Raw genomic sequence first — 23,184 nt, 5'->3', positions numbered from 1 at the left:
CTCCAAACCCACTTGTACCCGCACCATCAGTTGGCTGTGGCGGTTCAAGGAAAGTCTTGAGAATGGTTAGCCCATCATCAGCAGCAGCAATTTCGTTCACCTTCTCCACCACCGGATGCGGGAAGGCAGCATACTGGTTCACTGCTTGGTCATAGGCAGCTTCAGTGTCCACGTCATAAAGAGGGAAGTTGGAAGGCGGGATGCCCTTCTCAACAAACCCCAGGCCAAGCAAGAAACCAGCCTTTTCCCCATCCTCATGGGAAGCGTTGAGGGCTGCGCTCATGGCATCGTCATAAGATGTGTTCGTGAAGATCCGATGCACAACCTACAACAAGGAAAAATACAAAGTATCAAAACCTTTTCTAAGTACAAAGAAAAGCGTAAAGATATTATGAAGCTACGCATACCTGCGACAACGCTTCTCGTAGAAGCCATTCCTTGGTGATCAGAGCCTCCTAGAGGGCAGCTTGAGCTTGGTTACGGGCGCGTTCGGCTTCATTTTTGTTAAGGTTGGCAAGCAACACTTCCTTAGCAGCAGCCTCTTCAACGCCCTTTAGCTTACGCTCAGTGTGGTCAAGCATACCCCTCTGATCCAACATCTCTTGGAGCTTCTTGGCGTCTTCCATGGCCAAGGCATCATGAGCCTGCTGGAGCCTCTCTAGTTTGGCTTTAAGCTCCTCATTCTCAGCGCGCAGAGGCTCAGCAACAGCTTCAGCTTTGGTGGCCCTCTCGGTCGCGTTCCGCGTAGTTTCCTTAGCCAACCTAAGTTGTTCGTTAACAGCTTGAGTAGCCTTGGAACGAGCCTCGAGACCGGCCTGAACTTCAACCTCGAGGGCCTTGAAGGCCTTTTCCTTCTCCGCAGCAATGGCAGAAAGTCTCCTGTTCTCCTCCCGGATGGCCCGCGCCTGAGCCACTTCTTGGATACGCGTCGCCTTTAACTTGTCGTTTTCACGACAAAGCAACTCGACGCGCGGCTGCATCCGGGCAAGGAGAATCCGAAGCTCATTTGTCAGCCTACCCTCCTGGTAGCTAGACATGGCTTCCCCCAACGCGCCACTTGGGGCCACGTGACGCGCCCACTCGACGCAGTCCACAGCCGTCCGAAGGGTTGTTCCCCGGCGGATGTTCCACCGTGGAACATACAACTCATTGGAATCCGACACTGTAAAAACAAAAAACAGTTAGGAAAAGATGATATATAAAAAAAAAGAGGCCAAAATAACCCTACGCACCTGTAGGGTCGACAACAGGCCGGTAGCCGCCGAACCCATCACCCGAACCTAAGGGATATCCATCCAAGAAGTCAGGCAGATGGGAAGGAGGCAGAGATTGGCTAGAAGCCCCAAACATACTTGTTGAACAGGCCGGAGACGAGGTAGTCACCGGTGCCGGAGGGACGGTTGAAGCCGCCGCGGTAGAGACCATCGGAGGTGAACTCACGGGAGGTGAACTCACAGCCGTGGCCGCCGCTGCGGAGGAGCCCGCAGAAAAAATCACCGCCGGCTCAGTGAAGTATGCAGTAAAGATGGCACTGATAGCCGGCGGAGATAACGTCACAATTGGAACAGTTGCCTCAACCGGGTGAGCAACTGAACCAACACTTGAAACAGGCGCGACCGCCTGGGTCATCGCCTCGGGTAGGTTGACCAAACCTACCGTCATGGGTCGAGAGACGCTCCTCCCCGCTCCACTCTGGAATGCGGTAGCATCCACGCCTGCATGAAGACGATATTAAAAACAATGGCGGAAAGAATTGCGGGTAAGATTAATTTACACTTACGAGTTTTCTTGAGCTTGAAGGTTCTGACAGGCGGGGACGAACCCGATGGAGCCGGCCTCTTCACGCCGGTCACCGTCGTCGTACTGGGCGGATCGGAGGTGACAGCTGTCTCAACCTCCGGGACAGTTGTCTCACCACCACCAGGGTTCCCCGCCCCCCTCCTCACTTTCGGTCTCCGAGTCAGACCGGTTCCCCTGATCGGCGGTGGAGGCAACCTTCGCCTTGCCCTTCGCGCCAGCTGCTTTCTTCTTCCTCACGAAGAAAGGACCGTCTGCGGATTCCTCATCAGAAGATGACAAAATTAGAGGAATTCCAGCAGAGGTTTGAGCATGGAGAGGACGGGGGTTAAAGAAACCCTTACCTGGCCGCGTGGCGCTCAAAATCTCATGGCCCGGCGGGTAGACCTCCACGAACCTATCCGCCGTTTGCTCCAGGATGGGCAACTCGTTCTCGTCAAGATCACGAGTACCCAACCGAGCGGGACCACCGCTCTCCCGCGGCTGCAGAAGAGACTGCAAGTTGTTTCCCTCTGAAAATAAAAAGAGAGATGGTTAGAGCAAAAACCTTAAATCAGCAAAAAGATATGAAGCATACCGTAAGGGATAGAGTTCAAACCGTATTCGAGGACGATAGGAATCTGTGGCGCCTCTGCCCCAGCATCCTTCCATACCCGGCTCATCCCAAGCATCACCATCCCAGACTCTGCAAAGCGGTAAACCGGAGTCTGGATCTGGGAGATCTTGGCGAACCATTCCGCCTCTTGGTAATTGGAGGCGTGAAGGCTAGGGAGCGCCCTCCCGTTCTTGAACGTCATCGCAATGGGGACGACGCGAGCGGAGACATAGAAAAACTCCAGCTTCAAAGAACGAAGACTGCGCTCGGTAGCGCAGATCTTCAAACCCTTGATCCGATTGACCAAGGTATACCAGCCCTGGATGCACCTCCAGGAGTAGAAGGTCATCAGGCGGTCGACGCGGGGCTCAACGCCCAGAATATGGCACACCCATTCAAAATGGCGAACCTTTGCGATCGCCATCGGGTGCACCTCCGTTAGGTGTACACCGTGTCTCTCCAAAACACGGTACACAAACTTCGTCAATGGGAACCTGAGATTCCCATAGATGAAGAATGCAGCATACACCCCTATCTTGCCCTTGGGGGCATCGTACACCGTCTGGTGAGGCTCAGGAAACTCAGGCTCGAAGGGCTCGAGCATGAACTTCCTGACGATGTACTGATAAACGTCGACGGAAAGAGCACACTGGCACTCCCCAGCAGTACTCTTATCGTCCTTGTCAGACGTCGGGTTCTCGATGTACACGTCGGACTCCTCGGCAATAGCCTCAGGATCACGAATGGAAGACATGTTTCGGAGGATGGAAAGAAGAACGATTTCAGGAGAATGCTCGACAAAAGTAGAGTATTCGCCGGAAATCGCTTAGAAGATGAAGTGAATCTATGAATTGAGATGCATCCTCTCCTCCCTTTATATACTCATCGCAATGAATGCGATGAATACAATGCGGGAGAGACGGAAAAGCGCAGGTGCAATGAAACTATAACACGTGGAAAAAGCAAGCTGGCAACAGCTGTTGACAGGACGCGCGCCGTAAACTTCGCGCCCACGCGCCTGAAAAAGCGTCTGGAATGACCATATACTGTCACGTCACCATAACTTCATGCACGTCTTGAAACTGTCAGAAGAAACCGTCAGACCACGTTGACGTCCCTTCAACGGTTAGACTGTTCTTATCCTTTCACCAACTATTCGAATTTCAAAAAAATTCAAAAAGATTCAAAAGTAAGCGGGACTATACCCCCTTACCTTGGCAACCAAGTAACTATAAGACAGGTGCGGGTACAGTGTCAAGGCAAAACCCTTCACATACTTAGCACCTGCAGGGAATTGAAGCCAACAATACCTTGGAAGTAAAGTAACTATAAGACGAGTGCGGGTACAGTGTCAAGGCAAAACCCTTCACATACTTAGCACTCGCAGGGAATTGAAACCAAGAAGGATCTTCTGGGCCATGCTTGCGGAAACGGAAATGACATCCCCGCATAGCGGGAACGTTGAGAACTAGATTGTTTGAAGCTCCAAGATGGAATTGGTTGTTTAACATAATTGATCACTATGTTTAAAACTACCAAAACCTCATGGAGAATCTACACAAGTGGAAATCAACGCTCCTGACTTGCGAGGAGGTTACAGACCTAGCCGCATCATACCCAAAGATCAAGCAGAAAAGTCGGGAATTTCTGCACGTGACATTAGGACTTCCGCGGGAAGAATCCCCATGGAAAACCTTAAAACTAAACCCTTTTCAAAACCCCTTGCTTAAGTCCAAAAGTTCACCTCACTTATTAACAATTCATGAGAAGAACATTGGACTGGGGGGACTTAAAGAGGTAGGTCCCAGCAGAGCCAGTTGGACCCGCAAGACTCACCTTGAACAGGGACGTCTGCGCGGTTGGACCCGCAAGACTCACCTTAAACAGGGACGTCTGCGCAGTTGGACCCGCAAGACTCACCTCGAAGAGGGACGTCTGCGCAGTTGAACTTGCAAGACTCACCTTAATGAGGGACGTCTGCGCAAAGACCAACTGGATCCACAGGACCAACCATGCTCAGAGACGCGACGTCCTTACGCGCAGTACGCAAGCTGTTCCCGCAGGAAAAGCCTCCCAATGGTGACGTACTCCGCCTGTTCCCGCAGCTACGGTTACTAGCCATCAGGGAAGGCTACACGCACAAGGCACTAACTCTCAAATAATTCAGTAATGTCACCTGAAGAAGGAATGAGCAAGCCGGGAATACTCCCGCCCAAAGCCGGGAAAACTCCCGCCCAAATGAGCCAGTCCGTACGCTACTGGAGGATCTTTTGTACTATACCTGCCAAGGTATGGACAAAAGATCAGACCAAAGCTGCGACAGCTCACTGACAACAGTACGACGAGCAGCACGCTCTAGTACTTAATGTCACTATCAGCCGCTGCCTACTCACCAACCCTTGTCGTGGCATGTACATAGCCTGCAGTTGGTGGAAAAGGAATAGTACACAGCCGGCCATGTCACTATCAGCCGCTGCCTACCCACCAACCACCAGCACGGCACCTGCGTAGCCCACAGTTGGTAGAAAAGGAATATTATACAGCCGGCTGTACCTTCTTGGACACCTACCTTCGGCTATAAATACTCCAACACCTTGGAACGGTATCATCACCTTCTCTCTAGCTATTTCTCTTAATATACACTTATATTCAAAAGCAATCTAGTCTGATTCTCACGCCGGAGGGTGGTCACAAGGAGGTACCCCCCCTTCTCAGTGACGAGCTCACGGTGTCTGTTTTGCAGGTCATCAGAAGAATAACCATCTTTGCCGGACCTAACCCTCGTGGGAAACATCTATTTAACCCCCAGATTATCCGTAATCTGCCGGGGTCACTTAGTGTTTCTTCAAATGGTAATGATCCATTTCATTCTCTTGTTCATTTCATTCCTTCCCCCATTCCATTCCTCTTTTATTGCATTACCTCTAACCAAATATACCTTTAGGATTTTGTGCTTTTATAAGGTTTGGTTACATAATATATAGTACAATTCATCAGTTTCTTATTTTAAAAATTTTTGGTTTCAATTCCATAAGCATAAAATTTTAGCTTTCACTTTCGGTAACATGTATAATTTGATTTTATGGATTTTAGAGATTGTATAAGGTGGGATGGTAATGGTTTGACTAGCAGCATAAGGTGGTAGCCTTAGGTGGTTTCCAGCAGCGTAGTGATGGTTGCAGTAATAGATCTAGGCATAAATCTCAGGAGTAACATTTAAATTTTTTTTTTTACCGTATTTCATACAATGTAAACGAAACAAAATTAAAAACACGATAATAAATATATTTAAACACATGGGGTGCAAATTTCTACTCTTCGGTTTTTGAAAGCTTGGAATCGAGCCGTTACAACATGTTCTTTTTACTTTATTAAACGTTTTTCTTTCGACCGTACAAATTAAAGCATTGTTCAAGTACGCATCACCCATTCGCTTGCAAACCCGTATTGATAAGCTTATTTAGAAAACATATTTCAATGGTTATGGTTGCATAAATTAAAAGAAAAGTGGTGTGCTTTCTGGTTTCCACCATTACACAAGCAAGGTCGTACCACCCAATTTTACAAATTTATCATCTTTCTTTAAAGTGTGATAAAAGGAAGCAAGATCACACATTCAACCCAATTTTGCAATTTTGTTGGCCCTCCTAGTTTGGTAATATATTAAAATTTAAATTAAATTTAAAGTTTACACATTGAACCTTTATCTTTGAAATGTTTTAATAATTGGGATAAAACTAATATGCTTGAATAATTTTCGAATTAACCCGTAAAGTTCGCGAATTGATTAAACGTTAAAACCCGGAGTTTTAATAATTGTTTGAAAGTAATATAAATTGAACGAACAATGAACTTCAAACGACAAGAATACTTTATTAATGATAATTAATAATAATACATCGAAACGAACCAACGGATCGGGTTAACGAATTCAAATACAAATACGTATCAAACAAAAACCGACAAATGTCACAAGCGCCAGTCCTCTTGCAGCGGGCAGGGGCTGACCACGGTGGTTTCCGAAGGGAAGCAGGAGGCCAACGGCGGTGGTAGAGAGAGGGGGGGGGGGGGGGCTGAGAGCTTCTTGGTGGCCAGGGTTTTCTTATAATTAACTAGTTATAATAAACTAGTTATATCTTATCATTTTATTTTATGAGCTCTAAAATGATAATAATGTCCTCCGAGTTAATGACAATAATGAGCTTTAAAATGACAATAACTTAGTGAGTATGTAATAGTAAGGACAAAACTGAAACTTGAATTTATATGTATAAATATGACATTTAAATTGGGACAACCAAAAATAAAAAGATGGACATTTAAAATGGGATGGAAGGAGTACCATCTTGTCCCTATTATTAGTCAATACCGGTTAACTAATTTAGTGGATTTTGTGTTCGTTACCCAAGATGTAACTCTCACATGTCATAACTCGGTTGTCTGCGTTGACTTAACCGTGTAGTCTATAATATTCGAGAATTATAATATTTATCTAATTGGTTCGGATCTTACGGGTTTTACTCGATTTATTCTAACGTCAAATATTTGTCCGGTTCGATGTAAAATTTGGTAAAAATAGTGAAAGCAAGATGAAGTAATGATTTGATGGTACAATGGTTGATGCACAGGATACAAGGACAACAGTAGTCATTGTTAAGAATCACATGTTAACAGGACCACCCGAACCCACTCAAACCGCTTTCCACTCCAATATTGTGGGCTTAAACTTAACCAGCCTCCTGGATTTCTTTTAACAATTTTTTAATTACTTATACGTTAAATCTAACCAATCATTAACTTTGTATAATATATTATATTAATACTAATAGGTAATAAAACAAACACAACACAAAACGGCGGCCAAACATCTAATCTAGATTCCATTGCCGATGGCGATGATGGTGTGCAAGAGAGATGTAACTCGGCATTTATTCGGAACTATAAAATTACATATCGTTAATACTTGTATATTTAATTCCACACTCGGTACAAATAAAAACACATGCCTAATCCAGTATTGATTCGGTGTGATCAAACAAGTTATTTTTCTATATAACTTATTATTATATGACTATTAAATGTGCTATATATGTTCTTTTTCTGTATAACTTATTTATATGACTATTGGATTTGTTATATATGTATCTGACACTTGAACGACACTGATTTTTCTAAACATTTTCAAATCCAGGATACCTAATCGTTGCTGTATATCTTTTGATAAATCAAACATAAGATTTTCGTTTATTTTATAAACTACTTTAACGAGTTTAAGGGAATATATATTTATTCAACATACAATATTATACAATATAAATGATCCATCTATAATAGAGAGGCAAGCAAGCGGTTAACAAAGTTGCGTTACAACCTCTTTTGAATGACAAAACCGATTCTACTGAAAACAAAACGATGTTACATTTGTGTCGATTAGTTACTGTGCACGATCCGCTGAACTTTTTTCTATGAATGCAATAGCTTCGGGGGCAAGGGGTCTGAAAGTATCAAAAGCAAGGGAATGAAAATGTATTGATTCTCGGCACATGCTTTCTAAGACTGGTTATTGTGGGCTTCAAATTGACGTAGAAAGACTTTACACCCTAACACCGCGTCAAGGCAGCATGGAGATGGGCTTTAAAATTTTACCAGAGCATTAAGTATAGAGTGGTGGGGCCATGATGCATTTCACTCACTCTCTCTCACACACACATAAAACTATGCACACACATAATGTGGGTCTTTAAACCACAATGCGGCTTTAAGGTTAAAGCTCCTAACGAATACATGGCAATTTAACAAGGATTTTAAAGCCCCATCACATCACATAGCTTTAGCAACTTTTTGTGATTATGCCTATAGCATAACCTGCCTAGCAACAAACCTGATACTCTTAAACCAAACAAAAATAGGCACTCCAATAAAATTTACTGAAGTATGCTTTCCTTCTCTCATCTAAACACAAGAATATAAATAAATGCATAAATAAATGGTTACTAATGAGTAAGTTGTAATGAATTTGGATACCTATAGCTTTTCGTGAATATTAAACAACTACTTTAGAAAATCTTGAAATCAGCTCATAACATGCAATAGACTAATATATAAGGAATGAGAGATGAATCTACCATCCAATGAGAATATATAGGTTTTTTTTCCCCTTTTAATGGCATGCAATCGTCTTTCAATCCGAGAAAAACTCTCACTTGAGGTCAACGCCCATAAACACTTGTCCGAAGGCTCGTTAGTGTGGTGAGATAAAACCCGCTCGGTTTAAAGATTCAACTAGTGAAACCACCTACTTGCCTAGTCTCCCGCCCTCACCCTGATGTCTCTGAAACTTATGCTATGAGTAGGAATCAAACCTAGGTCACATAAGCTTTTTTAGTAAATGATATCAATAATTCAAATTGTAATAAGAAAAACTTATTCAGATCCTCCAAGAAAGCTCTAAATTATAAGGGGTATGCTGGAAACAGGGGTGTTCTTTGAGTTTGCGTTTTGCGTTTCAGGTTTTCAAGTTTTTTAAGTCTTGACTTGGAACCTAACTCAAATCTCTCATGGGTTTTCGGGTTTGGGTTTTTTAGGGTTGGATTAATCAGGTTCCGGGTATACTTGAAAAAAAAAAGTTTTAAAAACTACAATGCTAAAATTAAAACAACATATTCTTCTTTACTCGTGATATAAATAATCAAATAATAAATCAACATAACCCAATAAAACAATTCAAAAGAAGAGTAAACAAACTCTAATCATAATCGACTTTTATAAGACATGATTTGATTGTTCGGTTACGGTTGTCATTAATCATGAACGGAAAATATAAGTATAGATTAACAATAAGCAGTCGATTCATAATAGGTGGAATGACAACGACAGATTATGACCAAATTCTGATAACTTTAGTGGCTAAAGCTTAACCTATTATACATAAAATATATATGGCCTTAAAACTAAAAGTTTATTCGGGTTTTTCAGGTTAGCCTGAAACACATAAATCAGACACAAGAACCAACCCGAATTACTTTGGTTCGGGTTCGGGTTAGGCTTTTCTCGGCTTTGGGTTTTTCGGGTGGGGTTACCTAGTGTTTCTCGAGTAGGGTTTCGGGTAAAAGTAACAGCCATAGTTGAAAGTGATTTTGTTGCACTTAGTAAATTATTGTTAAATACTATGTTAGAGTCTCGTGTATTACACGAGTTGAATAAATCCAACCTGCTATAAATAAACAGTGTTTATGATGTCAATAGCCATTTGTGAAATAAAAAATAATAAATAACCCAGATAGTAAAGGTGCAAGACTCTTATAGCATTCACAATGGATTCTCCAAAATATGTGAGGGGGTTCTCTATTTTTTAGAGATGGTTAAAAGTGATTTTAGAGAGAAAATGTTACTGTTCATGGTAAAATTTGGAGATCAACACTGTTCATCTTTATAATTTTTTAATATTTTTGAAAGTGGTTGTGAGTGAATGAGAGAGAAAAGATAATAATAAAAGTATAAAAAAAGTATTATTTAATTGAAATAAGAGAGAAAAAATGATGTTTTTAGTGTAATTATAGAGATGGAGAATAGACAGGATATTATGCCATTATAAGTTCAATCCCAAGCAAGGAGTAAGTTAAGTTTATTTAGTATAATATAGGAGCTATTAGGGGTAGAGTAACATTTGTTGATAAAAATATTTTTAAGAATTATAAGTAACAATTAATGTAGATTTAAGAATTATAAAATTATATTTTAAAATAAAATATAATTGAAATCTTCTTATGATTTAGTAAGTTTTAATAAAATATTAGAAAGAATTTTAGATATTTAGTTATATATAATCATTATTATCTAATAAGAGTGATACGAAGAAAAAAAAATCTAGACTTTATTAAAAATTTAAAAATTGGCATGTTGCAATAAGAATCTGAACTTTGATAAGAAACATAGTTGTTAAGAAAATGAAGTGAATTAAATAACATCAAAATGTGAAATGATTTATTCTACAAGTGGTAGGTTATACTAAAGGCTAGTGTGTCTAAGAAATCTATAAAGAGTTACAAAAGTGATGTGTGAAAAATTTTCAAAATATAGATTCATGGTATTATTGTATTATTAGTAGGTGCTATTTTTGGAATGAGTTTTAAATGTTTTTTTAAGCCTTCGTAAGACAATCCACAATAAATCCAATAATAGTTTTTTTATGGGGTGTTTTTAGGTGTTTATCCTTATCATTAATTTTTATCCATTGCATGTAGATGTAGTTTTTGGCTCGAGTTTTTCAAATGTGTTTTTTCACAAGAACAACAAAAAACAAGACCTTTTTGCAGGTGGTAGGGGTGGTGGGTGTTTTTGGGAGTAAAAGGTTGTGATGATGTAATAATGTTTTTTTTTGTGTTTTAAAGATTTTTTTATTGAGTGAGTTTTGGATGTTTTTAAGAAATGGTGTTTTTATGCTATGACAGTTGAATAAGCATGGTTTTTAGTGTTTTTAAGAGTAAATTTTTTATTTACGGTCTTTTAAAAACACATGAACTAAAACACCTATTATACATTTTAGCAAGCATGTGTCAAAGTTTTCTCACATGATGTTAACCTGAAATCACCATGAATATGTATTTTAACAAAAACACCATCTTTGTTTTTTTTACTAAACATATGAACTTATTGTTATATATTTTCATTAGGATTAAAAATCATGAAAATATAATAAAACACTACAGAAGTGCCAAGATTAACAGATATAAAATACCACATGATTGTCAAAGATAAAAACATAAGAATAAAACTCCATAAGATTATCATAACAAAATTAGCAAACATTTGTTTTAAATACGAAAACACATGAACTAATACACCTTCTGTTGGGTTCAAAGTATGAACTAAAACACTCTACATATTATGATGGGTTCACAAACATATGAACTAAAACACCCCGGGTGTTCTAAACACAAACATATAAACGAAAACACCTTATGTGCTCTAAACATAAAACATATGAACTAAAATATCACCACCTGAAACCACGAATGACCACCATACGAAATGCCTCGTCTTAAAAAATAAAAACCTCCAATTACTTTCAAAGGCAGATTGAAGGAGGAGGAGGAGGATGCATGAATCTTTTGCTGAGTGTACGGTGACAAGAGAAATGGAGATGGAATCGAAAAGCACAACGTCTATGGACGTATGGTGACAAGAGAAATGGAGATGGTATGGATTTTGTTAGAATTAATGTTTTGTTTAAAACTAATAATGTAAAAAGGTTTCATCAATCATCACATAAGTTAACTTACATATGAAAAATATTAATTTTGTGATGTCCATACGTAACAAAAATAAATTGTCTAATAGTAGGAAATACAGTCTTACCTTTTTCTAATATAATGTCACGGACTCACGGTCACCTATATATATATATGAATTCTAGGAGAATCATGATATACGCCAATTTAAGAGAGTATACAATGTATTATGGAGTTTTTTTACCAACGAGGTGTACATAAGAAAAGTATTTACCTATTTGGTATACTTTGAAACATATTTACCTATTCGGGTACTTTCAATTAAATCTATTATTTTTAATAAAAAAATACTATATATTATTGCTCCCCCATCATAAGATGATTTGATTCTTTCTCCAACATCGACTGTTTCATTCAATTTTGCTCAGTTTGATTTTTCTTCGTTCAATTTGGATATACGACTTGATTTTCAGGCGACCGCGGTTGTTCGGTGAAACGTGGTGGTAACCGTTGGAATTCCGGTGGCCATCGGAATTTCCTTGATAAGATTTACCACAGCTCTTGATATTTTGAACTCATTCTTCTCCGGCAACAAATGCCGGTGGTTTCAGACAACACTTTTAGATGACGATTTCGGATGACGGTGGTCTCAGACATCAATTCGAACGATGGTTGGGTTCGATTAGAACATCGGGTTTGTTTTGTGAACGACGTGTTCAGAACCTTTTGATTTATTACAAAAGAAAATGTTGAATTGATGCAGACTTTTTATGCTGAATTTTGCAAAATAGTTGTGAAAATTTGATTCCAACAAAAATAGATTAAATAATACTTGTTTCTGTGCATCTAATTTTGTGTTTGGATTGAAAAACATAAAAGAAAGTATAAATTATGCAATAATTAAAGAGGATACATAAAAGTACCCAAATAAGTAAATATGTTTCAAATTACACTAAATAGGTAAATACTTTTTTTATCTACTCCTATTTAGTAAAAAACGCATGTATTATGTAAAGTTAAATGAGACAACCAATAGCCTTTGTCCCACAATGATGTTGCTTTAAAGGCGTGTAATGTGAATGTGTGTGAGTAATTGCTGTTTGAAAGTTTTTTTTAAACGATTAGGGATTTAAATATGTGTTATTGAGTATATTTGGGTTTTCTTACGTATTTTATGAAGAAAATAAGAACTAAAATTATAGATGATTTAATTTCTCATCTATATTACATATAAAAGATTTAAAATGGACAAAATTGTCATTTATTAATTTTAAGATGTCGTTAACCATTAACAGTGAGACGCTGTTAAAATTTAATACGCCTGTTATCCGGCATCCTTTCAGCGTCTATCCGGCAGGTGAAGAGTTTTCTTGACTCACGTAAGGTCAATAAATTCAAGTTACTCTTAAATTAATATTCTTTATCCTAATGCAACAAGTTCAAGGCGTCAAACCTGTGAACTGTTCGTTGCAATCCGGATTAGTGTATGATAATGAAGCCTCACAGTTCTAGTCTTGCCTGAGTCGGTCAAGGGATTACCTGTTGCACACTCCTAGTTATCTTGTCTAGGCAAAGCCACCTCACCCAATAGCGCCCATTAAACCACAACACAATGGCGCCATCCTTTTTACACATTTCTCGTGAACTACTAGTGCCATTTGGAACCTATTTTAAGTGGGGTTCACCAACTACAACCAATCAAACTTTATTCTTTCTTTTGTTTAACTCTAGTTAACAGCCAAGATAGTTAAAGGTGGGTTAGTTAAAACTCACAGCCTATGTGGCAATAACATGAGTGAAGGGTTATGTATTTTTTAGTTAGCTCACAACAATAGCATAATATGGTCCAATCTACACTAATTAATATTATATTAGCCCACTTTAAAACTTTCAATGTGATGCTAGAAACACTTATAGCTGATCTTAATGTACTTAATTTCCAAGTGACATGAAACACTTACAACGTTTTGTGTCTAATTGTATTAAGGCATGATGCAAATGTGTTTCTTTGGTTAAGTGTTCGAGTCCCATGATAAACACAAATTATAGATTTAAATGTATAACTAATGAGTGCGTGAGCCAGTTGTTCTTAAGAGAAAAGTGACATGATCAGACCAGTTGGTTGATTATGTGGCACCTATTTTCGTATATACATAATAACATATCTAACTTGATTAGATGTAACATTAACGTTGCATGCGGATTTAATAAAAATAGACTATGTATTATTGTTTTTGTTGTCAGTTAACACAACCTAAACCAAACTCACTCCAGGCACCCTTATTCTTTCTTGTCAACAACAATTACTAAAAATCCTAGGAACAACCTTTAACACTCTCATCCTACCACATAGACAACAACTACAGCCACCACATTAATTAGGCACACCCATCCAAGAATGGGTAATTAAGCTGATACTAATACCAAAAATGAACAACCTGATACCCGTGTCATCTGGTACATACATTTAAGTATGATTTGTAGTGTACTAAGTAGATTCAAACCCTCGTGAACGTAGATCAATGGTTAAGACAGAGGGGCTAATAATTTTGTTATTGTTTACTTTTAATCTAGTTTCTTCACGTTTTAAACGTCGATAACTTTTATATACTTTGTTATTAAAAAATTGAGAATATTGTTCTTTTTAATTCAACTATATTATTGCTATAATTAATACAACGAATGTATTGCATGTATAACCATGCGTACGTAATTAATATATAAGCTGTTACTATATATATGTACAATAGTACGTAATTATATACATAATTTTATTATGTGATATTATTTGCGTATCTTGTATCATCTTATATATAAATATTTTCGCCGGCCCATTCAATTCTCACGGAAAAAAAATCGCTTAATACAAAAACCAACTTTTATATACTTAAGAGATATTCAAGTACTTATTTTTCAAAAAAAAAAAAAGAGATATTCAAGTACTTGCTTCAAAAGATTTAGTCATTTCAATATTTGCTATGTTGGAGGTATCAATAATCATATTCTTCTGCAATTCCTTTTATTTATATTGGAAAAAACAAGTCACTACTTATTAAAACTCATTTGTTTCTTGATTCCACTTCATGCATATGAGTTTTACCTTTTCGTATGATGTGATTTCAATAGTTTATCAATTGAAAATGTATGCAAAAGTTGTTAGTCAAAACAAATGAAGGATATTGCTTACAAATTTCAAATTTAATAATGTAAGGATACAATGAAATTAATTTAATATCCTATTTTCATAAATTAATGTAGAATATCCTAACCATTTTCATTAACTTCGGGTGCGTCATCATTCGACGTTTCCCATCGATGTCCTATGATTAACATGAAAGAGGTAAATCACGTAAAATAATCTAAATTAGATGTTATCGCTTCTTACAGTTTACAGTTTACACTTCAAATTATGTTAAATAAATTTGTTGAAAAATTAATTTTTTAAGATCGACTGCAATAATTCACAAGTCAATTTCATTTATTTATACATCCTTTTGTCACTCATTTAAAGGGTCCTGATTTTATATTACATCAACTGAAAGTAACTGGCCAAAATTGCTTTTACACTTCATGCATAAATTATGGCAATTTTTTTTTCAAACTATATAAATTATGGCAAATAAATAGCATTTATCTGATTAACATTTAGTTATTTATTTATTTATTTAATAAAAACAAAGAATAAGTACACATGGTCTCTTCTCACATGTCAAAAAGTTCTCTTTTGAAAAAAAAATAATAACTAGCAAAATTTTATGATGACATTGATATATGTCACATGACTTGTACATTTGAAAATGAAAATTTACAAACATAAAAAATAAATAAATAAAACTTTTTCATTGATATAATGAGTTTCTTTAATATTACACACAAAACTTACCTCACATGCACCAGCTATATAAGCCAAAAGCACTTCCCAATTAGCCATCCATTGAGAGAGATGCACCAACCATTCAGTCAACAAGGTCTCCTTGAAGATCTCTTGGCTCCAACCATTGATACATGGTCCGCATTTTCTAATTACTCTCAGCAACTCACCACCATTGACACTCAATTATTCTCCACTCAACAAGATGACTTACTACCATTACCTTCTTCCTCATCATTTTCAAACTCATCTTCACTTTTAGACCTCATTTCATCATCCATGCAACCTGATTTCCATTCCCCTTATATCGAAGAATCGATCTACTCCTCGGTACCATGTTTCGACGCCTTCATGCCGATTAACGAGTCGGTTTCTCCATCATATGATCAACAAGTGTTTCCACTAATGGTGGAAGAAGATGACAATGATGGTGATGAAGTTCACAAGCATGATCAAATCCCTACTGTCTTTGCCATGGGATCAAGTGAGGAAAAGAAGAGTAAGTCTAAGAAAGTTGAAGGACAACCCTCCAAGAATTTAATGGCGGAAAGACGAAGGCGAAAACGGTTAAATGACCGGCTTTCTATGCTTAGATCAATTGTCCCCAAAATAAGCAAGGTATAACAAGCAATTAATATATAGTATTATATACCCATGATCATTTAGTTGTTCTTTGTTTTAAATTAAATAATCTATTTTGAAATGGGTAGATGGATAGAACCTCAATTCTTGGAGATACAATAGAATATATAAAAGAACTTATGAATAAGATTCAAGATTTGAAAGAACAAGATCTTGAATCTAGTGAGGATCATTTGAAACTAGTGGGGAGTTTTAAGGAATTTAACATGAATGAATCACTAGTAAGGAATCCCCCAAAGGTACTATTTTTATTCTACAATTCATTACTTTCACTACATACACATACAAACTTACTAATTAAATTAAAATATACAATATTATAGTTTGATGTGGAGAGGGGAAACTCGGATACCCGGATCCAGATTTGTTGTTTAACGAAGCCCGGATTATTATTATCGACAGTGAACACACTTGAGGCACTTGGTCTAGACATTCAACAATGTATCATAAGTTGTTTTAATGATTTTTCATTACAAGCTTCATGTTCTGAGGTATGTTTTTATTAAAATAATAACTCTGTATCTATATTCATTGAATTATATAAACTTCTAACAAAAATTTATAAAATCCAGGCCCCGGATCATCGATCGATGTTAAATTGTGAAGAACTGAAGCAAATCTTGTTCAGAAATGCAGGTTATGGAGGGGATGTGTTTAAACTTTAAGAAAGATATAAGGTTTTAAACATTGTAAAGGGTTTAGGTTGTGATAATGGGTTGTTAATTCTTTTGCTGATTTTAGAACTTTTGGACTGTTTAATAAAGCTGTTATGCCTTTTAGTATATTAATAATAATAATAACAAATGATTGTCCAAAGTCATCAGGTTTTCTAATAATACAAGAAAAACAATTACTCCCTCCCTATTGATTTTAGGAAAGGGAAAGGTACAGAAAGATGCAAACAATTTTTTTATAATATAAGAATGCATTTGTGGCCCCAACCCATGAGGAAAAAGAATGTTGTCAGCTTATATTTTTAATTTTCTATATATGCTGCATGTGTATCACTAACAGGTTTATGTATGACAAGAATGGGTGAAAGTTATATTTTCATTTTTTTTATGAACCCATGTTTGATTTGCATAGAGTGATATATACACCGTTAATTGTGGATAACTTAAAAAAAATCTGCAGTATTTCAAAGGTTTCATCTTATTTCCAGGAAGCATTGCAAATTGTCAAAAGGGTTTCTTGGAAGGTTTTATATGTAATATTTTAAAAAATTCCATGTCTATTGTCTAGGATGAGAAGGCAATAATGTGTATAGCTGCTATAATAATCCAGGACAGCGTTTGCTAATTTCGCGCAAAACCATATATCCACATTAATGATTATATTCTATGAAGTTCCAACACTAATGTGGACACTTGATAAAATAAGACTGAACGTGGTTGAGCGTTTTGCACCACCATAGCATCCCTATAGTGCTAGGCACACCACCCCTGGGGTGCTATGGGTGGTTTTGACTTCACTGACGTTAAGTCCATAGCGTCCTTCACTCACCAGTTTTGATTGCAAAGTATCAAAAATGAATACAGGTGGTCTAAGAATACAATTTGTATGTACTATAAATCTTAAAGTATCAAAATTGATTGCAAAGTAAAATTATCACCAAACGAAGTTTAATTAAGCTATAAAAATGAGGAATTTGGTACTCATCGTGACCTTCTCGGATTCCCTTAATACCCTTGACTCAATTCTAATTACCATGAGAACAATGGGCAATAAAGTAACATAACCCAGATGTTTTACTATTAAAGTTATTCACCCTATACTTAATGCAGTCATGGGTTGCAACTGTATGTTGCTGATGAAGTGGACTCAATATTGGTTTTGTAGCACGTGCTTTAGGTTCTTTGATAATTATGTGGCTCTTTTGCCTACGAGGGTGAAGAGATAGGTCCCAGCAGAGCCCAGTTGGACCCGCAAGACTCACCTTGAAGAGGGACGTTTGCGCAAGGACCAACTGGTTCCGCATGACCCACCATGCTCAGAGATGAAGACCTTACGCGCAGTACGCCAGCTGTTCACGCAGGGAAAGCCTCCCAATGGTGAAGTACCCCGCCTGTCCCCGCAGCTGCGGATACAAGCCATCAGGGAAGGCTACCCGCACTAATAGCAAGGCTACACGCACAAGACACTAACTCAATAATTCAGTGTCACCTGAAGGAATGAGCAAGGCGGGAATACTCCTGCCCAAATGAGCCAGTCCGTATGCTTCTGGAAGATCTTTAGTACTATACCTGCCAAGGTATGGACAAAATAGACAAGATCTGACCAAAGCAGCCCATAAACCAATCACAGGGTGACAGCTCACCGACAAACAGTACGAGGAGCATGCTCTAGTACTGTTTGTCACTATTAGCCGCTGCCTACTCACCAACCCTTGTCGTGGCACGCACATAGCATGCAGTTGGTGGAAAAGGAATAGTACACAGCCAGCCTGGTCACTATCAGCCGCTGCCTACCCACCAACCAGCATGGCACGTGCGTAGCCCGTAGTTGGTAGAACAGGAATATTATACAGCTGGCTGTACCTGCTTGGAAACCTACCTTCGGCTATAAATACTCCAACACCTTGGAACGGTATCATCATCTGGTATTTTACCTTCACTAGCTATTTCTCTCAATATACACTTATATTCAGAGCAATCTAGTCTGATTCTCACGCCGGAGGGTGGTCACAAGGAGGAACCCCCCCCCCTTCTCAGTGACGAGCTCACGGTGTCTGTTTTGCAGGTCATCTGAAAAACATCCTTCTTTGTCGGACCTAACCCTCGTGGGAAACATTACTTAACCCCCAGATTATCCATAATCTACTCGGGGTCGATTAGTGTTTCTTCATTGGTGCCATCCGTGCATAAAAGCTAGAACTAATTCAGTTTTTCAAAACTTCGGAAAAAATGGTTAACGTTACTCCGGTCCCAAGGCCAGTAAGTGACCAAGAAACCCCGGTAACCACAACCCCAGCTACTGGGGGGAACACCGGCGGTTACACAAATTTTACGAACACTACCCCGGTTACCCAAGCCGGGGCAAGTGCAGTAAACAATATTTCACTGGGGTTCACTGATGCCCAGTTGGAAAAACAGGCGAGGCTCCCTCGCCAAACACTCGATCAAGTTAAGGCGTGGGCCGAAGCACGTCAGAAAGAGTTCCAAGCTGAGTTGGATGAACGCTTGCGTTCACTCCAACAGGCTGACGAATTCGGAAATACTCGACAACAGCTCAACATGAACAGTGAGTGCGAGTACTCGGACAATGATCGGGAGGAATCCGACACCGACGCAAACCCTCGCCACAGGGCGAAAGGGAAGCGTAAGGAAACGGACTTCCAACCAAGAAGGAATTTTGGAGAAACCTTCAAACCAAGGAACGCGGGAGGAAACCCACGTGACTTCTCCAAAACCTTTAGACCAACTGCCGCAAATGCGGGAAAGTCCAAGTTTGCAAGGGACATTGCGAAAGCAATCGCCCCGAGAAGTGCCAAACAGATGTCCAACATCGGCACTTATGATGGTCTATCCGACCCAGACGATCACTTGAACAGATTCATAGCGGGGGCAACCGTCAGTAACTGGACGGAACCCACATGGTGTTATATGTTCCAGATGACGCTGGTTGGAGCGGCCAGGGCGTGGTTTGATCGTTTACCGGTCCACCACATCTATGATTGGGCGGACTTTCAACACAAGTTCAGCCAACACTTCAGTCAACAGAGGAAATATACTGAAGAGCAGTGGACGATCCTCAACTGCGTGAGAGAGGAAGATGAATCTTTACTAGACTTCATCACTCGCTTCAACTCCAAAAAGCTGAGTCTGGGCAACATAAGTGAAGATCTTGTTCGCGCCGCTTTCATCCAGGGCGCCGAATACCCAGAGCTTATCCGCACGTTGAGGGTAAGGACGGCATGCCATCCACATGGGATGCCATCATGACGGTGGCCAAGCGCTTTGCCGAGACGGAGAAGCAACTGGGTAAGGACCTTCCCCAGAGTACACATCTCTACACGCAGAGGACCAGAGAAAACAATGTTCGGATCGTCCGGCAGAACAAAAAGAGGAAGCTAGGTATTTGGCAGTCAAGGGTAAACTTTGACACCTCATCCAGCTCTCGCCCTCTTGTTGGCGGAAGGGATAACACGCACCCTTCAAGCCGAAAACACCGGTGGACGCCACTCACCAAAAGCGTCACGGAGATATTGGCCACCGAAAAACTCCCATGGCCAAAAGCTCCAATGATCCGGCAACGACCAAATGCGGATCAGAGCAAATCCTGTGACTTCCACGGGACAAAGGGTCACAGTACAGAGGAGTGTACATCCTTGAAGGATATTGTTGAAACATTCGTCAAGGATGGAAGACTTGCACACCTTGTGGCATCAATCAAGAATGGAGGAAGGAATGATAACCGGTATAAAGGCAACGGACGAAAGCCCGTTGACATCAGCATCCACATGGTTCATGGCAACATCAGAGGAAGAAAAAGACGAACGACAGAACCATGCGAATGGAAGGAAGCTGAGGTACGCGGCCAGGAGGACCCAGCAAGGAAGGCCCTATCGTCATCAAAAGCCAGCTGGGGCATTACATAACTTCCCGCACTCTTGCTGACAACGGCACCTCGTCAACGGTTATGTACAGGCAGTTCTTCGACAAGCTAGACGACGAAGACAAAGAACGCCTGGAAACGGTTTACGCCTCAATGGAAGGGTTCGACGGCAGCACAAACACACCCCTAGGTACCCTATCTTTCCCCGTCATTCTCACAGACGGAAAATACTCCCGCACAGAAGACGTGGACTTCGTCGTAACGAGGAAGCCACATCACACATACGACATTCTCTTCGGGAGAGACGGGATGGCAAGATTCAACACCGTGGTATCTTCAGTCCATGGCATGATGGGATGGCCAACTGCTGAGGGTGTAGCGATGATCACCGGCATCCCCCAGGTATGCATCGCATCCGTCTCATCTAAACCCAAACCAAAGATGGCTAAACCAACCATCACCGAACCAGAAAAATGGGCCCTCAATGGCAAATACCCTGACCAGGCTGTTACAATTGGCCCAACAATCGCTGATCCTACGCGCACCTTACTCAAACGCTTACTACAGAGAAACGCTGACATCTTCGCGTGGACACCTGCTAACATGACTGGTGTACCTCGAAGTAAAGCAGAGCATAAGCTCAAGTGTGACCCGGCTTTTACGCCAGTCATACAAAAGCGCAGAGTAATTGGGGCGGAACAGGCTAACGCGTGTAGAACCCAAGTCAAGGAACTCCTTGACGCGGGCATCGTACGCGTTAGTAGATATCAAACATGGGTTGCAAATCCCGTTATGGTACCGAAGGCTAACAAACAATGGCGCATGTGTATAGATTTCAAAGATTTAAACAAAGCATGCCCCAAAGATTGTTACCCGTTACCCGAAATTGACCTCAAAGTGGATTCATTAGCACCGTTTCGCCTTAAATGCTTCCTTGACGCATATAAGGGGTACCATCAAATCCACATGGCTGTAGATGATCAGAACAAAACCGCATTTCGGACGCCCGATGGCACATTTTGTTATCAAATGATGCCATTCGGACTTAAGAATGCAGGGTCCACATACCAACGTCTGATGGACAAAGAGTTTCATGCCCAAATTGGGAGAAACTTGGAAGTCTACATGGATGATTTGGTCATCAAAAGCCCTGAGCCAGAAGCGATGTTGAAAGACATCGAAGAAGCTTTCAACACGCTCAGGAAGATAAACATGAAACTCAACCCGAGCAAGTGTTCCTTTGGGATGGAAGAAGGGAAGTTCTTGGGAGTCATTGTTACTAAAGATGGCTTCAGAGCGAACCCTGAAAAGGTCGAAGCCATTATCAAAATGGAATCACCTACTACCATCAAGCAAGCTCAGACACTGAATGGACGCCTAGTCGCACTTAACCGCTTTTTGTCAAACCATGCGGATAGGTCGTTCCCATTCGTGTCAACATTGAGAAACTGTTTAAAGAAAACGCACTTCCGCTGGACACCAGAATCGGAAGCAGCTTTTCAGGAAATTCGGTCATGCTTGATCGAACTCCCAACGCTCACAGCACCAGAAGCGGGGGAGGAATTAATCATATACCTTTCTGCCACAGATAGAGCAACCGGGGCAGTCCTGCTAGTAGAGCGGAAAGGTATCCAGATGCCTATTTACTATGTTAGCCGTGTCCTAACAGACGTAGAAACCCGGTACTCCACCTTGGAAAAATTAGTCTTAGCACTTGTACAAGCTTCACGCAGACTGAGACGATATTTCCAGGGTCACCCAATCACCATTCTCACCAACTTCAAACTCGCAAACGTTCTAGGCAAACCCGAATTATCGGGACGTCTAGCCAAATGGGCAATTGAGTTGGGGGAATATGCGATAAAGTACAAGCCAAGACCAGCTATGAAAGGCCAGTTCCTGGCCGACTTTATTGCAGAAGTCCCCGTTTCGCGGGAGAAAGAGTGCCAGGAGGAGGCTCAACCCTCCCCAGCACAGGACATCAATGATGTCTGGCGACTCTACACTGATGGAGCAGCCAGCAACAAGGGTTCAGGCTCAGGGTTGAAATTAACCAACCCAGCAGGCCAAGAATACACTTACGCTATTCGAATGGATTTTCCAAGTACGAATAACGAAGCCGAGTATGAAGCATTCTTGGCAGAGCTGAGAATTGCGCGTAAAATGGGAGTGAAAAACTTGGAAGCCCACGTGGATTCCATGTTAGTAGCCAACCAGATAAACGGAACGTACACGGCCGTGAATGACACAATGGCCCTGTACCTCGCACAAGCAAAAACCCTTATGCGCGATTTTAATGATTGTAAAGTTATACACGTCAAGCGTAGCGAAAACAAATCTGCGGATGCGTTAAGCAAGCTTGCATCATTAGCCTTCACCCATTTGGGAAAGGACATCCGCATTGAACTCCTTGAAGCACCACCAGTCCCGCACAAGGAAATTTGTGTCATCCAAACCGGTACAGAAACGTGGATGACACCAATAATAAATTACCT

At 40.2% G+C, this 23,184-nt stretch overlaps 1 protein-coding gene across 1 annotated transcript; it reads left to right on the top strand.

Moving 5' to 3' along the window:
• Positions 1 to 15,547: 15,547 nt before the first annotated feature.
• LOC143591179 (transcription factor bHLH93-like) lies at positions 15,548 to 16,800 on the top strand. The gene is made up of 4 exons (XM_077071470.1): positions 15,548 to 16,111; positions 16,204 to 16,374; positions 16,459 to 16,626; positions 16,708 to 16,800. The coding sequence occupies exons 1-4, from the start codon at positions 15,566 to 15,568 to the stop codon at positions 16,798 to 16,800; spliced, it is 978 nt and encodes a 325-aa protein (XP_076927585.1). The 5' UTR covers positions 15,548 to 15,565.
• Positions 16,801 to 23,184: the final 6,384 nt, after the last annotated feature.

The sequence above is a fragment of the Bidens hawaiensis genome, unplaced genomic scaffold (genome assembly GCF_021521415.1).
Source record: "Bidens hawaiensis isolate Kalapana, Puna unplaced genomic scaffold, B.hawaiensis_p1.1 tig00039442_1, whole genome shotgun sequence".
NCBI lineage: Eukaryota > Viridiplantae > Streptophyta > Magnoliopsida > Asterales > Asteraceae > Bidens > Bidens hawaiensis.
This window is presented reverse-complemented; position numbering and strand designations above follow the sequence as displayed.

Bases quoted from the DNA above. Each gene is read 5' to 3' on its own strand.
- LOC143591179 (XM_077071470.1), top strand. From the start codon at position 15,566: ATGCACCAACCATTCAGTCAACAAGGTCTCCTTGAAGATCTCTTGGCT. The intron at 16,375-16,458 runs GTACTATTTTTA...ACAATATTATAG, and splicing joins TAGTAAGGAATCCCCCAAAG to TTTGATGTGGAGAGGGGAAA. The intron at 16,627-16,707 runs GTATGTTTTTAT...TATAAAATCCAG, and splicing joins TACAAGCTTCATGTTCTGAG to GCCCCGGATCATCGATCGAT.